Source organism: Haliotis rubra, unplaced genomic scaffold, assembly GCF_003918875.1.
Source record: "Haliotis rubra isolate DU_JTF1 unplaced genomic scaffold, ASM391887v1 Scf155, whole genome shotgun sequence".
Classification (NCBI taxonomy): domain Eukaryota; kingdom Metazoa; phylum Mollusca; class Gastropoda; order Lepetellida; family Haliotidae; genus Haliotis; species Haliotis rubra.
This window is the reverse complement of record NW_025765503.1, coordinates 112,838-136,747: the sequence shown is the minus strand read 5'-3', so window position 1 is coordinate 136,747 and position 23,910 is coordinate 112,838. Positions and strand designations below refer to the sequence as shown.

At 39.6% G+C, this 23,910-nt stretch overlaps 1 protein-coding gene and 1 long non-coding RNA gene across 3 annotated transcripts; one reads left to right on the top strand and one right to left on the bottom strand.

Moving 5' to 3' along the window:
* The first annotated feature begins 1,557 nt into the window (after positions 1–1,557).
* On the top strand, positions 1,558–22,816 carry LOC124270811. Its single transcript, XR_006896877.1, has 3 exons — positions 1,558–1,570; positions 5,275–5,278; positions 22,702–22,816. It is a non-coding gene; the product is annotated as an uncharacterized LOC124270811 (long non-coding RNA).
* Positions 13,371–17,115, bottom strand: LOC124270809 (zinc finger protein 271-like). Of its 2 annotated transcripts, XM_046705857.1 has the most exons (3): positions 16,685–17,115; positions 16,348–16,401; positions 13,371–16,293 (listed from the first exon to the last, which is right to left on the bottom strand). In XM_046705857.1, the coding sequence occupies exons 1-3, from the start codon at positions 17,012–17,014 to the stop codon at positions 13,498–13,500; spliced, it is 3,180 nt and encodes a 1,059-aa protein (XP_046561813.1). In that variant the 5' UTR covers positions 17,015–17,115; the 3' UTR covers positions 13,371–13,497. The 2 variants fall into 2 exon arrangements, with proteins under 2 accessions (XP_046561813.1, XP_046561812.1); XM_046705856.1 differs by having other exon boundaries at positions 13,371–16,401.
* Positions 22,817–23,910: the final 1,094 nt, after the last annotated feature.

Here is a 23,910-nt window from a genome sequence, read left to right as displayed (position 1 = left end):
AGTATGGGAGGGATGGGAAAGCCAGGCGGCAGGGATTGGTAGAGATAGAGATGTTACAGCAAAGGTTGCTGAGGACCATTCAGCATTTCAGCATTGTAGATGAATGCACACATGCTCTGAAGTACAGGACCAACTTAAACAAAAACATCAGGCTTATACATTTAGAATTACCACACTTCCACTTGCCCAAACTCAAATTAGAATGATTGAAAGATGGCTTTCATTTATTTGGATTTAAGATTGAAATCTACTGTGAAGGTAAAGATATCATAATACATGCTTTGGTGATACTTTCAGTTTATTCTTTGTGGCTCATTGTAGTAATAATTTGTATAACCAAAAGAAATTCTGAAGAAGCAATTTCTCTGACCATAGTGAGAGTGAAAGTATGGTTCTATGCTGCTTTTAGCAATATTACTCCAGTAAACTTACAGCAGAGGACACCAGAAATGGCTTCACATATTGTATCCATGGGAATCGAACTGGGTCTTTCGCTAGAGAAGCAAAACACTTTAACCATTAAGGCTACACCGCCACCCTGTTAGTTCTCAGGACAGCTAAAGAAACTTGACAAATATATTTGCAATGAATGACATACCGTGAAAATGCTTTTAAAAACATTCAGCAATTATATGTTCATAAACACATGAAAAATGTATGATTTTATGGCCTTAGTTGTGAAAAAGTTTAATTCTTTAAAGAACCACTAAACTTTGTTTTTGTTACTCTTTAACCATTACATATGAAAGATTTGTGGTTAGTCTTATGCGGAACACCAAATTTATTCTTTAAAACTTGTGGTTAATTAATACCGAGCGATTAAAGTGGCCTGTAAAGTCGCCTTGCTTCCCCTCGCCCGCCAACGAAACCACAGACAGGTTACGTAACTCTGTCGCCAGAGCACCGCAGTGACGCTATATGAGGAACGATTTTCAGTTAGTTGTATAGAAAGTGTGTAGCACGCTTCATCATTTTGATGATTTTCGACATGAACGGTGACGCGACATGTCAATCGCTGTTTTGTCGCCAATTGTTCTTAGGGTCGGATGATGGTGTCACCTATGCACAGATTTCCACAGGACCCGCAGTTCGTACAAATGAGTTGGTGTTTGTGAGCGCGGTTTAAGCTGTAGGTAGCCTGAAACGATATCTTACTTGTGTTCAGATCGCTTCACGGAAGTCAAAGAATCAAACTACTTACTAGTTATAGTAAAATATGTATATGATTGATAACCATAAAGATTTTCCATAACACAACTTGTAACATAACGATTTTTCCCGAAGCCGAGGTTGTGGTCTAAGTTAACAATAATATTGTAAGTAGTATTATTATTGACACCCACCGCTGCCTAATGAGAAATTGTTATGTTATATCGCTATGTCAGCGATGCAAACTCCTATTGGCATTAAAATATATATTTTCATTACTGTAGAAAGTAGTTTTGATTTTTGTAACCGCGTGAAAACAAAACCTAAATAGCATTTATCCACAGACTTATGTTCCTATAGGGCTACATTTTTGAAAACGAAGTCTGTTAGAATTAATGAGATTATAGTTTGTTTTCATCAAGTTAGAAAATCAAAACTACTTTCTACTCGAAGTTAAATATGTATTGGAATCATAACCAAAAGGATTTTGCATGACACAACTTATAACATAACGATTTCTTCCTCGAAGCGAGGTGGGTCAAGTCACAATACTGCGCGCGATAAATTTCTTGCTACATTCCCATGGTTAATGTCCACTCACCAGTATGTAGATACTAGTCAATGTGCGTCTTTATATTTGGTCTTATAATCCTAATTAGTTTATTATCATACTCTTTATGCATATTGAAACTAAATAAAAATCTGACGATCTGCTGATACTTATAGTGAATTTATAACAGAACTGTAATATCTAGACATTTTATAGTTTGCCAATGTGAATCATAATTCGCACACACACCCTAGTGTATGTTGTCTGTCTCATTACACTTCACGGCGAAAACAATGATTCTGTTGAATGCTACGACAAATGAATAAAAACAAAATGCAAATATTAAAATTGAAACAGATTAAAGTTATAGGAACAATATCAGGCCATTACCTTGTTCGAGGAATGTATCCATCAATATCCACAAAACTGTTCCAAATGATGTGTCTTTAACAGTTTAATATACGAAAAAGTGATAAATCTTTTCAGGTATTGGTGTATAGTCTCATTGGTCACCCAAGATAGCACACCTGGCAACTAATTGCATAATGTCCGCCTTTCATTAAAAACAGTAATTTAGTTAGCCAATAATGGGCAATCAATCAATGTATTGCCGGTTAATCCTTTGAAAGAAGGACGTTGTTTTTACGCGAGACACCGACACGGCAGAGTGTATTCAGTATAGATTAGTAAATCTACATACATAAACACTACCTTTGACAAATCCGGCTGTGTAAGATAAAAGTAATTAATCAATCAGCGTGTTATCGGTTAATCCTTTGATCGATGTTTATAATGTTGAATATTTACTCCAGACACCAGAAATGCCAAATGGGAACCTTTGTCGGGTAATCTAAGTGTGTTACCACTAATTATACCTGTTATAAATTCATTAACTGACCATCAAGTGAATGATGACAAATAACATGTGTAGGTTTATACCACCTAACACGGGTTACAACAAGGAGAGTATTAATTGCTGTATTGCATGTGAAAACTTATGGGCCGACACTGTTTTGAGAATACAAACAGATTTTTACATGACATGATTAAATATCGAGGTAAAAAAACACAGAAATGGGATCAATTTAGATTAGTCATTATACAAATAGGGCCTAACGACACCAATCAATTGTGACAGAAGCGTCTATGAAAACAAGTTGTAACTCAGAAACTAGGCAAAGCAGGAGACAAAATTAAATGCCAGTAGATTGTGAGAACATATAGCTTTCATTTTCCACAACAACTGTCACGATTTCAGGTTTATACAAGCCTGTAAACAAGATAATTTAGCCCCTAAAATGTAGATGAATTCTGCATCGGCCCTCAAAGCTATTCCTCATATGACGTCACAGAGTCGCGCCGCTCTGATTGGTTGAAATTTCGTTCGCGGGTGAGAATTGTGCACTGTTGTCATAAAGGTCGATTTAAGTCAATTAAAGGTCGAAATGAGTAGTTTTAATGACGGGGTTTCATTTATAACGATGCCTGTTAGTGATTTATGTATTTTTCACCCCCTAGGGTTTATGTGACCTTTAACCTCTAGCCTAGCCCACCGGCTTCCAGTGACCGTACCGAACTGTGCAACCAGATAAGTCGACAACCAGTAATGATGGAGTAGTTATATGTACAAGTGACCCAAGTGATTAAAATACTGATTTGAGAGAAATAGTTATTTTCTGAGGACCAGCCATGTTTTATTTACTCTTTCTCCTTAGTAGTTTTCAGCGATGATTTGTGATGACAAGGTTGCACCCATTGAGCTTTACCTCAACTTGTGTGACTGTGCAATATTAACTAAGCCTTGTTGCTTGTCCGTCTCATGTGTGCAATAAAGTTGTTCTGAAGAAACATTTCAGTTTTCTTTATTATTATGCTTTGAAGGACATTGAAGACCAAGTATATAAGTGGATCCATTAAAGAGCAAGTGTTAGTATTTCTAATTGATCCATCAATATTTGTTGTTTAACATAGCAATCAGCAAAGTTCCTGCTATGTAACGGCAGTCTGTAATAGTGGTGATCCGATTAATTGAAATAATCGAAGATTGGTCGCAGTGACTAAACGACCAAGCAATCGATCGTGTTTTCTCATAATCGAACACAAACAATTCTGGAACACTTGTTTTCATCAACAATATTTTTCACAAGGTTGGTTTTGTCTGTTACATTTCATAAGCTCTACAAGCTCGTTCCAAGTCATAAAATTGAATTTATCTTAAAGACACCAAGAAAGTTATGTTCCTAACATACTAGTCATCCTTTAAAGATGTGATATTTTGCCAAAAAACCCAAAAATAACTACATAGTTTTTTTTCCCTTATATTTTGTGCATTAACAAATTTCATAAATGATGCTAACCAATTATTTTCGATGATTGATCGGTGGTTATGAACCAATCATCAATAATGAGATTTTAACCAATTCCCAACACTAGTCTGTAATTGATCAAGTCTGAGCCAGACAACGCAACTGGGATACAATGACATGTGTCACCAAGTCGGCAAGCCTGATCACCCCATCCCATTAGTCACCTCTTACGACAAGCATGGGTTCCTGAAGATCAATTCTAACCCAGATGGGTCTATCAAATGATGATTGCTTCAGAATGGAAATTGTGAAACAAATTCTTTAGGATACATTTTTGGCATTACAAGTCCTTGTCCTAATATGCATAGCTTTTGGAAAATTGAGATGAAATAATATCCAAAGGAGGGTTCAGCAACTAGTGTTGGGCAGTGCACATTGAAAGTGAAACAGTTTTCTTGTAGCTGTGGTATTGCCATATTACAGCATAAACAACTGGTACTACTGTGAGTGAGCGAGTTTAGTTTTACGCCACACTCCGCAATATTCCAGCTATATGGCGGCGGTCTCTAAATATTTGAGTCTGGACTAGACAATCCAGTAATCGATCTACGCAATTAGGAGCCGATGACGTGTCAACCAAGTCAGCCAGCCTAACCAGTGCTTACAACAAGCATGGGTTACTAAAGATCAACTCTAACCCGGATCTTCACGGGTGGTACTACTAGGAGTATGTACTAGCTCTTGTCTACAGTAAATATGTGTAGCTCTTGTTTACAGCAAATATGTGTAGCTCTTGTCTCGGCAAATATGTGTAGCTCTTGTCTACAGCAAATATGTGTAGCTCTTGTCTACAGCAAATACGTGTAGCTCTTGTCTACAGTAAATGTGTAGCTGATGTCTCTCCATCAACAGGTATGTGTAGTGTAGCTTGTATTGCAAATGCAGCTGTGTGCAGCATATATCTGTCCCTGCAGTCTGTTGACCTTACTTCTTCACCTGCATCTGTGTAGCTTCTGTCCACTAAAGCTTTTTTGTAGCTGATGTCTGCACCAGAAATATGTGTAGCATTTGCTATTTGTGATGCTGAACTATTCAGAGAATTCTATTACCCAATGAAAATTTCTTCTAGAAGTTGAGGGGATGAAGAAAGAGGAATTTTTGTTTTGATCTACAACTTCTTTATTCTGTATAGGCGACGTATCAACATAGATTCTAATGTCGTTGTCAAGCAGCCACTTGATTTGCTTGACAATGACATTACTGACTGAGTTTGGTTTTTACGCAGCTTTTAGCAATATTCTAGCAACATCACGGCGGGGGACACCAGAAATGGGCTTCACACATTGTGCCCATGTTGGGATTCGAACCCGGGTCTTCGGCGCGTGACGAGCCAACGCTTTAACCATTAGGCTACCCCACCGCCCGACAATGACATTAGAATCTATGTTGAAATGTTGCCTGTACAGAACAAAGAAGTTGTATATCCATAAAAATTGTCCTCATTCTTCAGTGAAAATTTGTGTAACCTCCACAAGTACTGAGGGGCTGCTGCAGCATATATGTTTCAATATAGACAACAAAATCTTGTGTAAAAGTATTATAAAGTTTATTCCTCTGAATATAGGACTACCGCCTACACCATATCATACAGTCATCATACACAAAAATACCTCTGATGTAGTCTGGGCAATGATTGGCGATGATAAATGAGTCTTGGATGATAGCATGAACGTCAACTCTTCTAACCCTGAGCTTGCAACTCAACAATGACTCAAGAGATGTTGATGCTTACAGCCTGTGCAACACCCCTCCGACTGGACCTATGTAATTTCTGAACACATACTTACATGTTCAAGCAGTGTTCATAGCTTGTATTAAATCTTGTAACATCTTGAATTAAATTTTGAACATTTAAAATTTTTTTAAACTAATGAAAGAATTATGAATGTCAAACGCCAGAAATCTGAAACGTATCAAAGGTCGTAATCTCAAACACTTAAAACAACGTAACTTCGTAACCAAGTTTACAAAGACAGACCAACAATTATCTTGACATGTAGACAAAACTCTCAAAATCTGCATAGGAAAGAAGACAAAACAATGTACAGTTGAAATTATGCTTGTTTGTACATTATCTATTAAGAAATTTAACCTAGAAATAACAAACATGCATTTTGTCTCCTGGGATTTGACACACTTAGCATATTGAATTGGGCGCTGTTCCACAAAGCAATCAAACAGCTACGACTGCTGTAAGTGTAGAATAAAGTCTTAGTGCTAAGATTGATTTGTGTAAAGGTTGTCTTAGCCCAGTTCCACAAAGTATTAGTATCATAGTCCAGCTATGTCTAAGATAAAGTCTTGCAGTTATGAACATCTTAGGATCACTTTGAAGAATGCGTCAGTGTTCAATCTGCAAACCAAGACACTAACTGGTCTTGCTATACACACAAATGGTCCCCAAAAATGATAAAATGTTGACAATCAGGAGCTGTGTTTCAAGAATCCAATGACTGAGGTTGCACAGGTAATACATTAGAACATCTGGATAATAACAAAAGTGATTGGTAGAACCTGCTAGATATGTACATCGACTATAAAATGGATTATGAGAGATGTATATCATGTACATACTGGGTATCACTTCTTCAGATACAAGGTAACAATATGCAATGCTGGCTAAAAATAGGCACATGACAATTCAACACAAAATTCCTGCTTATGTGGTTACAAATATATGCTTCTCAACTCGGTCCCCATTCCACAAACTGATCTTAGTGCTACATATACCAGTCTTTACGATGGTCTAAAGAGCTAAAATTAATTTGTGAAATTGGGCCCTTAATATTTGTTTATTTTAACATCACCAAAGATTGGACACTTTTAGCTTCAAGTCCAGATAACACATCCATCAGTTGTTTAGTACGAAATATCTCCAAGAAAATTAAGTAGTATAAACACCTAATACACATTATTATGAACACTTTATCTAAATTAAAAATATTCTACAGCATATCATTCAGAAAATGATATTGTAAACAAAATCATTTGAGATAATGTTTGAATTATGCAACATATCCAAGAAATCTTGAATAAATGAAAGTTTTATTTAATTTCAAACATTTAAAATTATAATACCAATAAGAACAGGCAAATAGGAATGTTGGGTCAATGATGAACACAATTAATGCTGTTGAAGGATGATAAGCAATGATACAAAAGTCAGTTCCTTATCTTCTAAACACAAATGCCATTTTTGACTTAAGGAATGGTGATTACTGGATGTTGAAGTTCTTGGATAAATGAACAAACAAGCACTTGGCTGTCTACATCCAGAGATATTTTCACATACTTTTGACTTGTTCAGAGAACATGTCTTACACAACTGTGACAATACTAGCGACATTTAATACCTTTAGGACGCAACAGTTCTCAACTTGTCTGTGTGGATCCAAGATGACACTCTTTTTATCATTTGGTTTAGTGATTTGATCAAATATTAATTGTTTACTCACTAAACTCCACTTTCGATAGATTGGAAGAATCATGGATCTCCAACTCTCTGAATGACTGCTTAAAAAAGTGCAACAGAAACAAGCCTTTTCAGAAGTACATATATACACATTACTTTTGAAATTCTTACAACTTACACTTTATACACAATTCACATTTATCTTATCCCCCGCCTATGTAATCTTAGGCTCAGTATTATTCATAACACTGCTATACTGAGTCTAACAAACCCCAGTAGAAGATCGTGTTAGCTAACCTTTTGAATTGACCAATCAGAACACAGCTTACCAAATTGCGAAAGTTAACATTCGCACATACCGTTCGAACTTTTACCTCGAAAATGTTTGTATTCGAATGATTCCAAATGCTATTTTCCGCACAATCACTTCCGAGTGATACACCTGGAGGACGCCATTATTCACAACAGTGAGTAAACAGTCGCTGAAAATAGCGAATATTCAAGGATGTCATCTTGTGGAATATAAGCTAATAGTAACCATGTCATCAGAAACCCCTAAGTGTATATACTGCAGGTCAAATCTCTGTGTTTAAATACGGATTTTTGTTTGTTGAGAGATCGGTGTCAGCGACCCGGGAAGAGAAAATCCATTTTGTAATTCCTGCCGAACCCTAAAAAGTAGCCGTTGTCTGACTGGTTAAATCCATTTGTCCGTCTTGATTGGACGGTCACAGGTCGCTCAGAGGTTAGCCGACGCGACCTTCTACTAGGGTTTGTTAGACTCAGTATAGCAGTGTAACGAATAATACTGAGCCTAAGTTTATTTAGACTGCCCACTATACTGACTGACGAAAATAGCTTGAGGAATGATGAAATATTACAAATGTGTTGTATAAGAAAATATGTTTCAACCTACCCAAGCTATTGGTCAGCAGAAATCTGTTAACTGTAAAATATAGTGTGGCTCGACAAAGGTCAACGATACCCTTCCACTTGTGACCGAGTGTTGCTGTTAGCACTGTTGAGACAAAGCAGCTCCACATTGCATAGAATTACAGAGTGAGCAGTCCATCCCATAATAACCAGGACATTTCACACGTGTTTCTGTCAGTCTTTGACGAAGACCAGCACAACAGTCAGAATACCTTCATACATGGCACAGCCGTGAATAGTGTAAGGGAGACAACTCAGAGAATTTGTCAGTCTCTTTGCTTCAATTCAGTGATGTATACCACTCAACATTTAACAAGGATATTCAGTGTCCAAATGTAACAACAGTGCCTGATATTATTGTGGAACTAAATCATGCTTGGCTTCATGTTTGGTAATTCACAAAAGTACAGGACCCAGGAATATTTTGTCCACTTGTGTTATCACATGATACAACAATTCCAGTACCCTTTTCAATAGTTGGGTAGTATATATCAATTTAGTAGTTACTGTTTACCCTACTCACACAGAGATAATGTCACATTTAAACTCACGACACTAACTACATTATCTACAGAGACTGTAAACAGGCGCCACACTGTTCAGAATTGCCCCTCTAGAATATGTACACAATCGGCTATCCAATACAAAAAGATCTATTGCCACAACTCTAGACACTCGTCAATCTTGAACTACACACATGCCCGAGGTAAATGGTCTGGATATTTGAGGGGGATGCACGCTGGTACCAGTTTGTGTCTGTACATGAGGTATATCGGTTGTTTACATACATCAGTTAAACTCACTTAGACTTGGTATAAAAAGAGGAAAACAAATGGATTGCCTTCACATACAGGACTTTTTGGTCAATGTTATGCATAGAGATGTGATATATACACACACAAACACTGAAACTCACTGCTCTCTGCAAGATGAGAGGGTGAAAAATGAGTTTGGTCTAATGCTGCTTAGAACAGTAATCACGTCAGCTCTGTTGGGAGATTGACCAAAGTTATGCAAGGCTAAGATGTTTACCACTTCATTTTAAATCCAATTATAGGTTGGCATGAAATGCATGTGGACCCGGTTTTTTGTAAATCTCTCTTCATCCAATGATCCAATCGATTTCAAACTGTGCAAGTGGATGTTTTGTCAGACAACCTAATCACATTGTAAATCATCGATTTTATGCATTTGTATTAAAGACAGCAGACCGCAGACTGCTTGCAGAGGGAGGGAGCCAATGACCTGTAATAACGGCAGTGTTGGGTCATAAAGGTAAATGCACGTGCAGTTCATGATAGTTACCTGTGCACTGCACAGTGATAGACCGTTTGGATCATTCAGATTGACTACTTCTAGCTGTCATCATGAAAGCTTATTCAGATGATGCTAAACGTTTAATTAGAAATGTGTTGAATTTTTTTTAAAAAGAGAGCAAACGTAGAAAACCGATTTATAAGGTGTCGGATTACATGAAACGTACATAGCTGACCTACATTGACGAACGTTGACCTTTATGACCCAACACTGCCGCTGTTACAGGTCATTGGCTCCCTCCCTCTGCAAGCAGTCTGCGGTCTGCTGTTTATTTTGTTGACAGTTACATAGACAGATTCTTTAATACAAATGCATAAAATCGGTGATTTAAAATGTGATTAGGTTGTCTGACAAAACATCCACTTGCACAGTTTGAGATCGATTGGGTCATTGGATGAAGAGATATTTACAAAAAACCGGGTCCACATGCATTTCATGCCAAACTATACATAGGTATGGTGTAAACGATCATTGAAACACATTTGGGGTAAATCTTTGATTTGAACTCATGAGCATAATTATCCATCAAGCCTAAAGGACTCAACACAGTTAAGCAAGTTGCAGCACCTCGGGCACCACCCGTGCCCCTCTTACACATGATGGAGTGGTTGAACACATTGATATACACAGAACCCACTCAGCATCATCAACACAAACATCAATGTCTAAAATAAGGGACTGGAGTTAAACTCTGACTTTGGATAATACAACATGTACATCATAACAAGCCAGCTCAATGAGGCAGGAGTGAGTTCAGTTTTAAGCCGCTTTTAGCAATATTCCAGCAATATCACAGCAGGGGACACCAGAAATGAGCTTTACACATTGTGCCCATGTGGGGAATCAAGGCCGGGTTTTCAGCATGTTGGGCGAAAGCTTTAACCACTATGCTACCCAACCGCCCCTAGTGAGGGATGAGAAGCCCAAATGGGGCAGGATCATAGACAATTACCATTTCCCAGAAGTATGCGAGCACAGGTTGGGTTCCAACAGACGAAGGCCATATTTGGGATGAATCTGGGATCATGTCAAACGCATGACTCAGGGACGGAACTTTGTACAGCACGAAGCAAGGCCTTAGACTGCTGAGCCAACCATGTGCTCAGATTTGCTCAGTAAAAAGAAGTGAGTTTCAGTGTAACATTTACAAATGTAATTTCATGGAAGTTGCATATACAGAAACATAGTACACAGAATAACAAGCTACATTATATATACAATAAAAAAGGAGTTACAGAGTTACCATGGCATCATTATTGCATGTGTACCAACAGGTGCAAGATCAGAGTTGCACAAGGAACAACATTTCTGAAGTTATATTCTGCAGACTATTTCTCAATATAACTAATAACAAAACAACATATGTGAGACATAATAGAACACATAAATTTCTTTATATTCTGTTCCTATGCAGTAAGAGTGACTGAGTCTAGTTTTACGCCTCTTTTCACAATATTCAGGCAATATCACAATGGGGCCATTAGAAATGGGCTGCACACATCATACCCAGGTGGGGAATCAAACCTGGGTCTTCAGTGTGATGAGCAATGCTTTAACCACGAGGCTACCCCACTGCCCCTTATGCAGTAAGAAATGAAAGCTCTCATTTTCTGCTATATATTCCAAAATTTAAAGGGAATTCAGATGTAAAACTTAAAAAAACTTTTACAAAGCTGATCTTGCACCTCACACCTTCAGACCTTCACTGCCATGGGCTCCTGCTTCTATAAAGTTTTAACGACCAGTTGGGAACTTCAAGAGTTAACCTGAGTTAAGACAAAGTGTAATATAAACAGATTATGGTTGCTTGGATGTCAGGTTCCTCCTATTGAACATGTTCTGACTGTGCCAGTTGTACAAGTGCATTTTTCACAAAGATCAACTGAATCAAACAAGTATTTTTACTAGAAAGATACCAGTATTTGCTTTGCAGGCAAGAACAGAAGACCTTTTCCTGAATGGGGCAATGCATCTCCATCAGAGATGTGTTACCAAACTTCTTGACTACCCAATCAGGCCACAGATGACCACACTAACATCTAAATATATCCATCTTTGATCCCTAATGTTGATACTTAAAATAACCACTACTGGTTTAACTTACATCAACTACAGTTTGTGAAAAAAAAATTCCATTGCAAAACTAACAAAGGGTTTGGTTCAATACAAAAAGAAATACCTTCCCTACCTATTCCGGGTGTTACATCTCCAGTGTTGAAAACAGACGCCATAACCATACCTATCTATCCAAATACATAATTGTGAAAATGTTCATATTCCAAATGAGATAGAGGAGATCTTTTGGGAAGGAACTCCCTACTTTGCAATCATTCATGAAGCTGTAGATGTGGCAGACCTTTCATGAATGTCAAGGTCACAGCTACGTCCCAATGTTTTAACTTATGAGATGACATTTAGTTTCAGAGTAGAAATATAACGATGAGACACAATGTTAGAACCAAACCCAAACATGGGGAATAAGGATCCACTAACAGGTACTTCTATATAGATATCACCTCATACAAACAAGCAAACTTTCTGTTACAGTGGACCAGAATATTGTTATATCACAATATTGTAGACACAGTCCCTGCATTTTGAAAAAGGTAACACAATTTACGAAAGGTCACTAAAGGCCTTGAGACAGATCTAACTGGGAGCAAACTGACCAAACTTTGAATGACATTCCATCAGCCAATTCTTCCTAACACTAAATCTCACGCTGTGTGAAAATGTATTGCTTACAGAACAATATCAACCAACAATTTTGTGGTGAACAAGTACTCTGAAGTAACATATCATACACGGCTACAAAGCACAACCTCAATAATTTACTTGGATCACATCTGCACTAAGTCAACTTTCTTCAGAAAATCACAAAAAGGCATAATTTCAGTTTTCTTGCATTTCCTGTGAGCATAGTTCTTTCTAACCTAAGGAGCAGATTTTATCCTTTTATTTTAAGGTTCCTTTGTGTTTGTTTGTTTGATTATGACAAAATGGAAAAGATTGAAATTCTTTGTTTGAAGGGATACGGTTTGAGATTGTCCTGTAAACAAAATTAAACAGCTGCTATAGTAGCAATGTTATTTCTATTTTCTGTCATCCTCCAACAACAAGTTTCAAATTAAAGGCTCTGCTTGAACAACTCCCACCAGCACGTCTGTGATCCAAGTAATGAAAGAAATTGGCATATTCCTGTTAAAACTGTCACATCTTGCATGCTTTCTATATCATGTACACACTTAAGAACACATTTATGCTTGTCTTTGATCACAAAGTAATCAAAAACCAAATAGATCCTACAGCGACAAATAAAAGTTTTAAAACAAACTCATGCTGATATGCTAATGTTTGTGCAGTTACAAAGTAAATACCTCAAAATTAATATCAGTCCATTATGTACAAAACAACGCTAGGTCCAGTGTATCACAAATATTCACCTTCAACTGTCATATTATGTGTACTAATGTGCTCCATGAGGTGTTCCGAGCCACCAAACTCCTCCCCACAAAGACCACACTCAAACTGCTTCTCGCCCACCCCATGGATTTTCTTATGCTTTGTTAAGGTTCCTGACTCGGAGAAAGTCTTATTGCAGATATCACATGAGAAGGGTTTCTCCCCAGTATGTGTGCGGATGTGTCTGATGAGTGTGGAATTCTCCGTGAACTGTTTGTTGCAGATGTGACAGTGGTAGGGCTTGACTCCGGTGTGGGTCAGTTCATGTCGGCGCAATGTGCTGGCTTCCAGGAACCGTTTCCCACAAGTCAGGCATTCGTGCGTTTGTCACCCGTGTGGATTTTCCTGTGACGCCTCATCGCGCCTGTGTCCACAAAAGCTTTACCACAGATGTCACATTTCTCTTCCCGGATGTTCAAGTGTATCCTTCGATGTCGAGATAGTGCACTTGAATCAACAAATCCTTTTAGGCAAATGTCACACTTGTGTGGCTTTTCTCCTGTGTGTATTCGCCGATGTCTAACCAAAGCTCCGGATTCTGCGAACGACTTGCCACAAAGTTCACACCCAAAAGGCTTTTCACCCGTATGAACACGCATGTGCCGCTCAAGTGAGCTCATCAGTGAAAATTCCTTGTCACATGTCGTACACTTAAACACTTTGTCCCCAGAATGGAGCTTGAGATGATCTTTCAATGCTGATAAGACAGTGAATAACTTTCCACATATACCACAAGCCAGTTTCTCAAAATGGACCTCTGCATGCTGGACGAGCTCCTCGTAGGACTTGAACTCCTCCTGACACACTCCACAGTTGTACGTGCGGTCTTCATGAGTCCGTTCATGGCGACTCAGGGAACTGGAATCGGTGAATGCTTTATTGCAGGACTTGCATTTATAGGGTCTCTCTCCTGTGTGTGTCCGGATGTGCCGGATCAACCCAGGACTGTCCGGGAACTCCTTGTCACACGTGTTGCACTTGTAAGGACGCTCACCAGTGTGAATACGCTTATGGCGGGTCAGACCTGTTGTGTCCGAAAAACATTTCCCACATTCATCACATTTGTACGACTTTTCACCAGTGTGGGTGGTCATGTGACGTTTGAGAGCACTGCTGTCTATAAACCTCTTCCCACATATGAAGCAGGCATAATCTTTTTGGCCGCTGTGTATACGAGAGTGTCTTGTCAGTGCGCACGACTCCACAAACCTTTTCCCACACTCTTTGCACTTGTAAGGTTTCTCTCCGGAGTGTATACGTTTGTGCCGAGCAAGAGAACAGTTCTCGGAGAAAGCCTTACCACACACATTGCATATAAATGGACGTTCCTGAGTGTGTGAACGTGTGTGGCGTATCAAGTCTCTGTGCTCGAAGAATGACTTTCTACAAAAACTGCACTTGTAAGGCCTCTCTCCTGTGTGGATGGTGTAGTGTTTGATGAGGGCTGGCATCTTGTTGAATCCCTTGCCGCACAGCTCACACCGAATGTTGCTTCTGTCGGTGTGGACAAGCATGTGGCGACGGAGCGAGCCTGATTCAATGAACTGTTTATGGCAGACTTGACACGTGAATGGCTTCTCGCCAGTATGGATACGAATGTGACGAGCAAGGGATCCTTTCTCGGAGAAACATTTCCCACATGTTGAACAACTGTAGGGCTTTTCGCCAGTGTGACAGCGATTATGTCTGGTCAGTGATGAAGTGTCATTAAACCCTTTACCGCACAGATCACAGAATACTTTGAACAGTTTCTCCAGACTGTTCTGGTGCGTGAACTCATGGCGCCTGAGGGCCCCGACTTCAGTAAAGCATTTGTCACAGTGTTCGCACATGTACGGCTTCTCGCCCGTGTGGGTCCGCATGTGACGTGTCAGACCTCCAGACTCGGAAAATCCCTTTCCACACATTGTGCATTCATGTGGCTTCTCACCGGTGTGTGTCCTAAGATGCCGTCTCAAACCACTAGATTCTGTAAACTGCTTGGGACACTCTGTGCATTTGAAAGGCCTTTCTCCAGTGTGAACACGCATATGCCTGACCAATGCACTATTGTATGAAAACACCATGTCACACAAGTTACACTTTACCAGGTTCTCATTCTTCGGCTCCCACACATCATCCATGGGCTCCTTCTTGATTGAGTTTAATCCAGTCATAGAAAAGTTCCACTCATCGTCATCCATGGGCTCAGATTTTACCTTCACATGGTTGCCGTTCACCATAGTAGGCGTCCAGTCATAGTCCAGTGGCTCGGTCTTAATCTTTTTGTATTTACCATTCAACAGGGATTTCTTCCTTCTTTTCCCTGGACTACTGCTTGGGAAGCTCTCAAGACCTGGTTCGGTTTTGATCTGTAGCCGATAACCATTCCTGTTCCCAGTCTCATCCAATCCATCCTCCTCGTTCGTATCATAATCTGCCATTTTGCCCTCATCCAACCATGATGCCATAACCTCCTGGTCTTCTGCATCATTTACATACTCATCATCTTCGTTGTAGCCTGCCCCATTGAACTGATGGTACTTGGTGATGCTCTCGATATTGATACTGTCGTCTAGCATCTCACTGCAGCCATTCTCAGTGATCTCCTGCAGGTCAATGGGCGATACCCTACCCTCATTGTCACTAGATGGCGCCTCTAAAGAGTCCTCATTGGTTCCACCTGTGCCCTCATATTCAGCAATAGCTGCAGCAATCTGCTTGCTCTTAAGTCGCATAAAAACATTTTCCAGCTTCTTATGAACAGATGATCTCTTTCTGCTTGCTATCTCATCAACGAGAGATACAGCGCTTTCATCTTCAGTCTTTCCACACTGGCTGTCTGTGGTGGTCTTCTGACTGTAGTCTGTATCGTTGCTCACTGAGTCACTACATACCTCTACACTGTTAGCCATGTTGCCAAAATGAACTGGGAGATTGTCCTCCTCCTCCTCATCTTCATTAGCCATGTCTTCGCCACTCTCATCGGGATTGTCGGTCATATTGCCATGTTCAGAGTTATCATCACCTTCATCAGCAGAGTTATCATCGCCTTCATCGGCAGAGTCATCTATAGTTTCTGCTGAAGAATTTCTATCTGCAGATTGATTTGATGCATCCTCCACCTGACAAGGATGTGAGTCATCTCCCATGGATGGACTGGGCCCCTCATCCTCCACCTGACAAGGATGTGAGTCATCTCCCATGGATGGACTGGGCCCCTCATCCTCCACCTGACAAGGATGATGAGTCATCTCCCATGGATGGACTGGGCCCCTCATCCTCCACCTGACAAGGATGTGAGTCATCTCCCATGGATGGACTGGGCCCCTCATCCTCCACCAGACAAGGATGTGAGTCATCTCCCATGGATGGACTGGGCCCCTCATCCTCCACAGATGGATTGGACCCCTCATCCTCCACAGATGGATTGGATCCCTCATCCTCCACCTGGACAAGATGGAGTCATCTCCCATGGATGGATCCTCATCAAGGATTGGATCCCTCATCCTCCACAGATGGATTGGACCCCTCATCCTCCACAGATGGATTGGATCCCTCATCCTCCACAGATGGATTGGATCCCTCATCCTCCACAGATGGATTGGACCCCTCATCCTCCACAGATGATGGATTGGATCCCTCATCCTCCACAGATGGATTGGATCCCTCATCCTCCACAGATGGATTGGACCCCTCATCCTCCACAGATGATGGATTGGATCCCTCATCCTCCACAGATGGATTGGATCCCTCATCCTCTATTGATGGATTGGATCCCTCATCCTCCACAGATGGATTGGATCCATCATCCTCCACAGATGGATTTGACTCCTCATTTACCATAGATGGATTTGACCCCTCGTCTCCCACAGATGGATCTGACACCTTTTCATCTGCAGATACATTTGGGCATTCTTCCTCATCCAGTTCTGATTCTTCATCCTGCTTGCCTTCTTTTCCTTGACCAACAGGGTTGCTTATACTCCATCCATCCCCACCCTCACTGAAGAGGCGCATTTTGATTTTACCAGCTCTTGGATTCTCATGCTCTTCGTTTGATTCACTGTTGCCATTTTCAGGAAGGCCATGACTACTTTCCGCAATGTCTTCCATTGCAGCCTCCTCTTCACACAGAGTTTCTTCCCTCTTCTTCTGCATGGTCACAAACTGAGGGGAGACAACTCAGAGTGGCATGTAGGCTTCATCCTGCTGAAGCTTGCCATCAGAATATCCTGCAACAACAAAACAAACACAAATAGTTTCAACACATAAAGATCACATGAATAAAAAATGCTGTCTTGTACAGTCGACATTACTAACTGGTCAGTCTGCAGGGATTTATCTTGACTTCAAATTGAGACATTATTTAATGTCAGTAAACATTCCTAAATTGGAACTAAAAAACATTGTTATATAACTGAAGGTAAAGCTTTGTAGAGTGTGTATTTCACTTTCAACAGGACTAGTAAATAGGAAATAAATTATGTGTTACAATATGTTACTTGCTCCCAAATTTTGAATTTAAATAATCCTGATACCAGATAATGAACAAAAATAATGTTTATTTTACCAATTTGTCAAGATAAATCCCTGTCATATCATGATAGTCTGTCATTAGTATCAATACATTTTCTAAAAAATAAAACTAATCCCAATACTTAGCAACATAATTGGAACTTGTAAATAATCAGGTCTGAACCAGACATTCCTGTGATTGATATTATGGGTGAAAATGATACACACCATCGGGTTGTAATGACATGTAATCATCCAGATCACTGCGTGATCATGGATTCATTACTTAGTTGCCTCTCATGACATGCTTATGTAAAGTACGCTAACCTTAGAAAAAGTATCAGGAATTACCCAAACTTTCTTCTTAACACAAAACCAATGTTAATTTTCGTGCCATGTGGAATAAGGCATGAATGACGTTGATACCATTGCGACAATCTGCATCAAACACTTTTGGGTCTCCTGATCTTGATATCTTAGGTGTGCTGCACAGTGTTGCTGAGACGTCGGTATACTGCTATACAATTTTCAAACAATACATATTCCAATGTTTTGTCTTTTTTCAGGTGTTTTGGGTAAAAAATACAAAACAGGTTTCATTGTTTTTCGTATCATTTAAACTAAAGTCTCCACAGAAATTCATTCTCCGATAATGTTTCCCTTCAACTTTAATTGACAAACGGAAGAAACATTAAACTGACTTCTTTCTCACCTTGTCATTTCCCCAGTATTAGGACTACAAAATGAGAGATCTATATTTACTTTAGTAGAAATCAGAATCTGCATGTAGAATCAGTGTCAATCAGTGACAAACACTTTAGTTCATAATAAACAACAATACTTAAAGCAATACAAATAGCTGTTCTGGGTTTGATTCCCCACACGGACGTGTACAATATGTAAAAAAACATTTTATATATAGTGAAAGAGGTGATTTCATATAGTTTCAACAAGGACACCTCTATTCCAATGAATCCTAATGGTATAGTTTCCTTGATTTCCTTGATTATTAAAGTTTCAGTCATCTCTTCAGTAGCTCCACCTAATGACCACAATATGTCTTACCTACCCCAATCTCCTTATTCTCAAATGCAACCTCTATGCCTGTGTCATCAAATGTCTGAAGTCTTTTCCTTTCTCTTATGCAAATATTATATACACAAGGTTGAAATAAATAATAATGCTGAAAAAGGTTGATAGTTTTTTTGTACATGACAAGAAGGAACATAATCAAATGAGAAGACTAACTTTCATCTTGGTTACACCTAAAGCAGCACTAATGCGATACATCAAAATCATTCCAGGATAATTCCACATTTGGTATGTCATCAGTTTTAAAACCTGACTTTGTTTTAACGATATTAACATAATACATTTACAAAAATTATGATTCTTCATTTGTTTACAGGTTCCACACAATGCAGCAGCAAAGCAATTCATTGGCCCTCTTAAAAATATTTCTGAGTTTTGTGCCCGAGGCTGGCTACTTAAAAAGGATTCACAAGTGCATAAAAAACAATGGGAAACATAGCCATTTGGGAACTATAAAGTTCTCTTACTCCGAGTATTTTTTTTCAAGACACGCATGCCTCTGCAAGCGTCGTTACCCCTCTTTGCTGGGCGACCGTAATCCGCACCCTGCCACACACGCTCGGCGACCTGTCATTCACGGCGTTAACAATACAATGAAGAAGTTTCAAAGTTTGTCTTACTGAAGCTGAATAAAATCTTTCAAAACAATGACATAATACTAAGAAACTTGTGCTATCATAAACACTATCCCTATTGGGAGTAACATTCCGTGGTGACACGCATGCATGGTGCGACCTCCCGTCTCACCCTGAAGTGGTCGGGCCGAATAATGAGGTCGCACTCCACCGAGGTGTGCGCCCGTGTCACATCCCTCAACTTCAACCGAAAACAGCATGTCGCTGCGAGAATTTAGGGATTCAGTTTGATTATACAGGACCTAAACATGCGCGTGAAACAGTTATGTTGATATAACAAGATAATGCTGTCGAGGGGACGCTCAACTCAAATTACCTCCATACCGAGACCACGTCTGAGGCTGCGACTTCACCGACCGCCATCTTGAGCCAAGGGAGGTAATTTGCCTGGTATGTGACTGTCCTCTTGGTTACCCAGAGGAGAGATTTCGTCAAGAGGATTATCCATGCTTATCGGCTTGGCCATGAACAGGTTTCATATACTTGTGCGCTGGCAACAGATAAGGAACATATGTTGTGGCTAATATTTTGCAAGTAGCTGTAAGATGCCTTCACTAATTATGGTTTTAATTATTTTTTTATACATAACTAAGATATTACCGCCAATATTGTGATACGGTGTTTCTAAACTTTACTGCCGAGTTTCTACTGCCTAAACTAGTCTTAAAAAATTGTTTATCAAATCTAACCGCCTCCGTCGCCTTCAGATCATAGGGGTGACAGTAGTTTACCATTGTGTAACCAACAGTAAACAGACCATGAAATGTTGTTTTAAAACTGTATAGGCGAATTGGGATGTAGGCGAAAAGAGAACATCCCTCTCAGTTGGGTGTCTGGCACTATAAAACCTGCACAAGTCCAGACTATAGTATATGCAAACAGCCACAAACGCGCATACACGTGCAAAATATATTGAACGCTGCGTTAACATACTAACAAAATATATGTTAGGACAATACCTGTTCATTGTACTTGTCTTCATTCGTTTATTATTATCCTTCCTCGGGCGCTTTGGCGTATTTTTAAAACACGGACCCTAAGCTGTTTTGTCGGTCTTATCAAGTCACGTGACCTTCGTATAGCCGTGTTTAATTACACCTTTGTTAATGACTACACAATTCAACAAACACACCAAGAAGTAATTAGATGAGCCGCTTTACAACCAAATCACGCTAATCCCTTTGCTGCTTCATTAGCCCATGGGCGAATCGTAAGATTTTGTATAACGAGGACATTGATCAACCAGTCCTTCATCTTATAAAACGAAATACGGGAGTTTCTTTTAATTTCTACGTGCGGGGCTGGCCTTTTAATTATAGCAGCTATGGTTCACGGTGGGGTAGGGGTTGGGGGTCTTGATTAGGACGATTATATTTTATTATGCTGACTATGTTGGAGCGATAGATATCTATACACGTATACCGTTATCAAAACTATACTTTTAAACCCCAAGTGTCCGGCCACTATCACTGAAAGTTTGTATATTTTAAAAAAAAGAACGCTGGCGTGACGTCATTTTGTTGTTCTGAAGAATATGCCGTAACACAGGGATTTTCACGCACGCACGCACGCACGCACGCACACACACAAATACAGCCCATTTTATGTAATGTTTGTTTTTATGCCACCCATCCCCAAAATATGTTCCATTTTACCTTAACTCTTGCCCTTATAGTAATAACCAGTCACTGATTAAGGTTCAAATTTAAAACTTTGTTTTAAAAACAACAACAACTACATGTCATCCCCTCCCCATCCACGTCTGCAACGAACTGAGTATTTGTTTCTTGTTTAATGCTACGGTCAGCAATTTTCCTGCCATATGACGGCGGCCTCTAATAATCAAGTCTTGACCAGACAACTACACCGAAACGTAGCATCATGATATAATAAAGATGTTGTCATCCATAAAGTAGCCCATCTTTCTCATAAAGTATCCTATCTTTCTCATAAAGTAACCTATCTTTCTCATAAAGTAGCTTTCTCAATAGTATCCTACCTTTCTCACTACGTGTTACCTTTCTCATTAGTATCCTACCTTTCTCACTACGTATTTTAACTTTGTCATTAGTATCCTTCCCTTCTTAACCAGACAATGTAGTGCTTGGCATCATAAGTATTGATTTACGCAATAAGGACACGGTGACTGGCATTAACAAGGTCAGCGAGCCTGATCTCCCGATCCCGTTAGTCGCTTACATTCTTAAGACAGGCATGAGTTGCTGAAGCATTTCTAGTGAGTGAGTGTTTGGTTTTACGCCGCACTCAGCACTATTCCATCCATATGGCGGCGGTCTGTAAATAATCGAGTCTGGACCACACAATCCAGTGATCAACATCATGAGCATCGATCTGCGCAACAGTGGGATACGATGACATGTGTCAACCAAGTCAGCGAGCCTGACCACCCGATCCCGTTAGTCGCTTACATTCCAGTTAGGACAAGCATGAGTTACTGAAGCAATTCTAACCCGGGTGGGTCTATCAAAATGGTGCAGGAATGCTTCAGAATGGAAATTGTCATCGGTTCCCAAATGCGTACTTAGATGTTCATGGATTGTCTGGTTCAGACTCGATTATTTGGAATATTGCTGAGTGCGGCGTAAAACTAAACTCACTCACTCACTCAGAATGGCCTGATTGTGAAAAACTATTTCTTTAGGATACATTCTGGACATTGCAAGTCCTTGTTCTATTATGCACAGCTTGTGGAAAACTGAGATGAAATTGGCCAAATAATATCTAATGAGGCTCCAGCAACTTTTTGCCAGTGCACACTGAAAGTAAAATGTTTTCTCGCAGCTGTGCTATTGCTGTAGGTCAGTAAGCCCGACAGCCCGATCCAAATAGTCGCCTTTTAGCATAGTGGTCTGTTACGACAAGGGAAGTCGCATCTTACCACATCATGACCTGCTGAAGACCTGTTCTAACCAGCATCCTCACGGGTGACTGGTTCAGTTAAACTCGACTATGTAGCCAACAAAGCACCGTGTTGTAACCACTAACCCTTTCAACTGACTCGCAAAGTAGGAACAAACTTCGCATTTGTTTAGTAGCATGCATACATGTATATGCGAGCGTCTATATAACTGAAATAATGACCAGCTCTACTGTGACAATGTATTTTTCAGTCATGTGCCACCAACGTCCCAAACAATTTAATGCTGACCCTGTTATAATTTCAGGTCATTACATAATATAATGTTGAGGTTCCTCATTACCTTTATTCCCCCAGATAACTAAGAACTCCCTCCCATCCCTATCGACAGTTGGTATATTACACCATAGAGATGAAGAGTGAGTTAGTTCGTATGGTTTTACGCCGCTTTTAGCAATATTCCAGCAATATCATGGCGGGGGACACCAGAAATGAGCTTCACATATTGATCCCTTGTGGAAATCGAACCCGTGTCTTCGGCGTGACGAGCGGACGCTTTAACCACTAGGCTACCCCACCGCCCTAGAAATGAAGAATGGCTCCGTTTTCTGTCATGAAGTCTTTGAGAATCATTTAGAAGTTGTATAGTAACACGAATACTTGACAGTTTTATGGGTACCGACTTTTGTTATTCTTTGTCATGTGATAAAGAAATAATTTGAAATATTCTGACATGTGTTGCATCAATTTACAGCTTTATATGACCCATATAGTTCGATCAATATACATATATATTGAACCGTGAAGATCAGGGTAAGAACTGGCTTGGCTTCTACAGCAACACATGCTTGTCGTAAGACGCGACTAACGGGATTAGGTGGTCAGGCTCGCTGAACTGGTTGAGACTTGTCATCGTATCGCATTTGCGTAGATCGATGCTCATGCTGTTGATCACTGGATTATCTGGTCCAGACCCGCATATATTTACAGACCGTATAGCTGAAATATTGCTAAATGCGGCGTTAAACAACAAACTGTGATCCTTTCCACCGATGCGATACCACTCCTAATGCCCAGAAGAGAAACCAACAGAAGTGAATTCACATTACAGAATAGCAACGGCCGCTACTAATGAATGAAAAACAAACAAATAATTTGACTTTTTAGGTTAGAATTCATGTTATTTAATACATAAATACATTTTGACACTATTTCTTAAAATGAAATTGTTTCCGGAAACAATCGTATATTTCACAGGATATAAAGTATATCACACCAAACTTATATATAAAGTACAATTTCAAAATTGGTCAGTAAATTTCAAAATGCACGGATGTACCAAAATTTAATATGATAAATTCATCTTTGGAATCAGATGTCATATAATTCCATGAAAACATCTGATTGAGACTGTTGTATGACACTGGGTCCCCTTTGTCTGAAACTCTTGATTTTGTTCACTTAGGCTGTCGTCTATGCTCTACTTCAGTAAAATCAGAAGACAACCCCATTTCGGCAGTAAAATTGGGTTGTGCTAACTTTACAACATATTATATTTATGTTGTAAAATAAGTATATGAAATACTTCAATACAATTATTCTCAACTAAAGCTACAAAA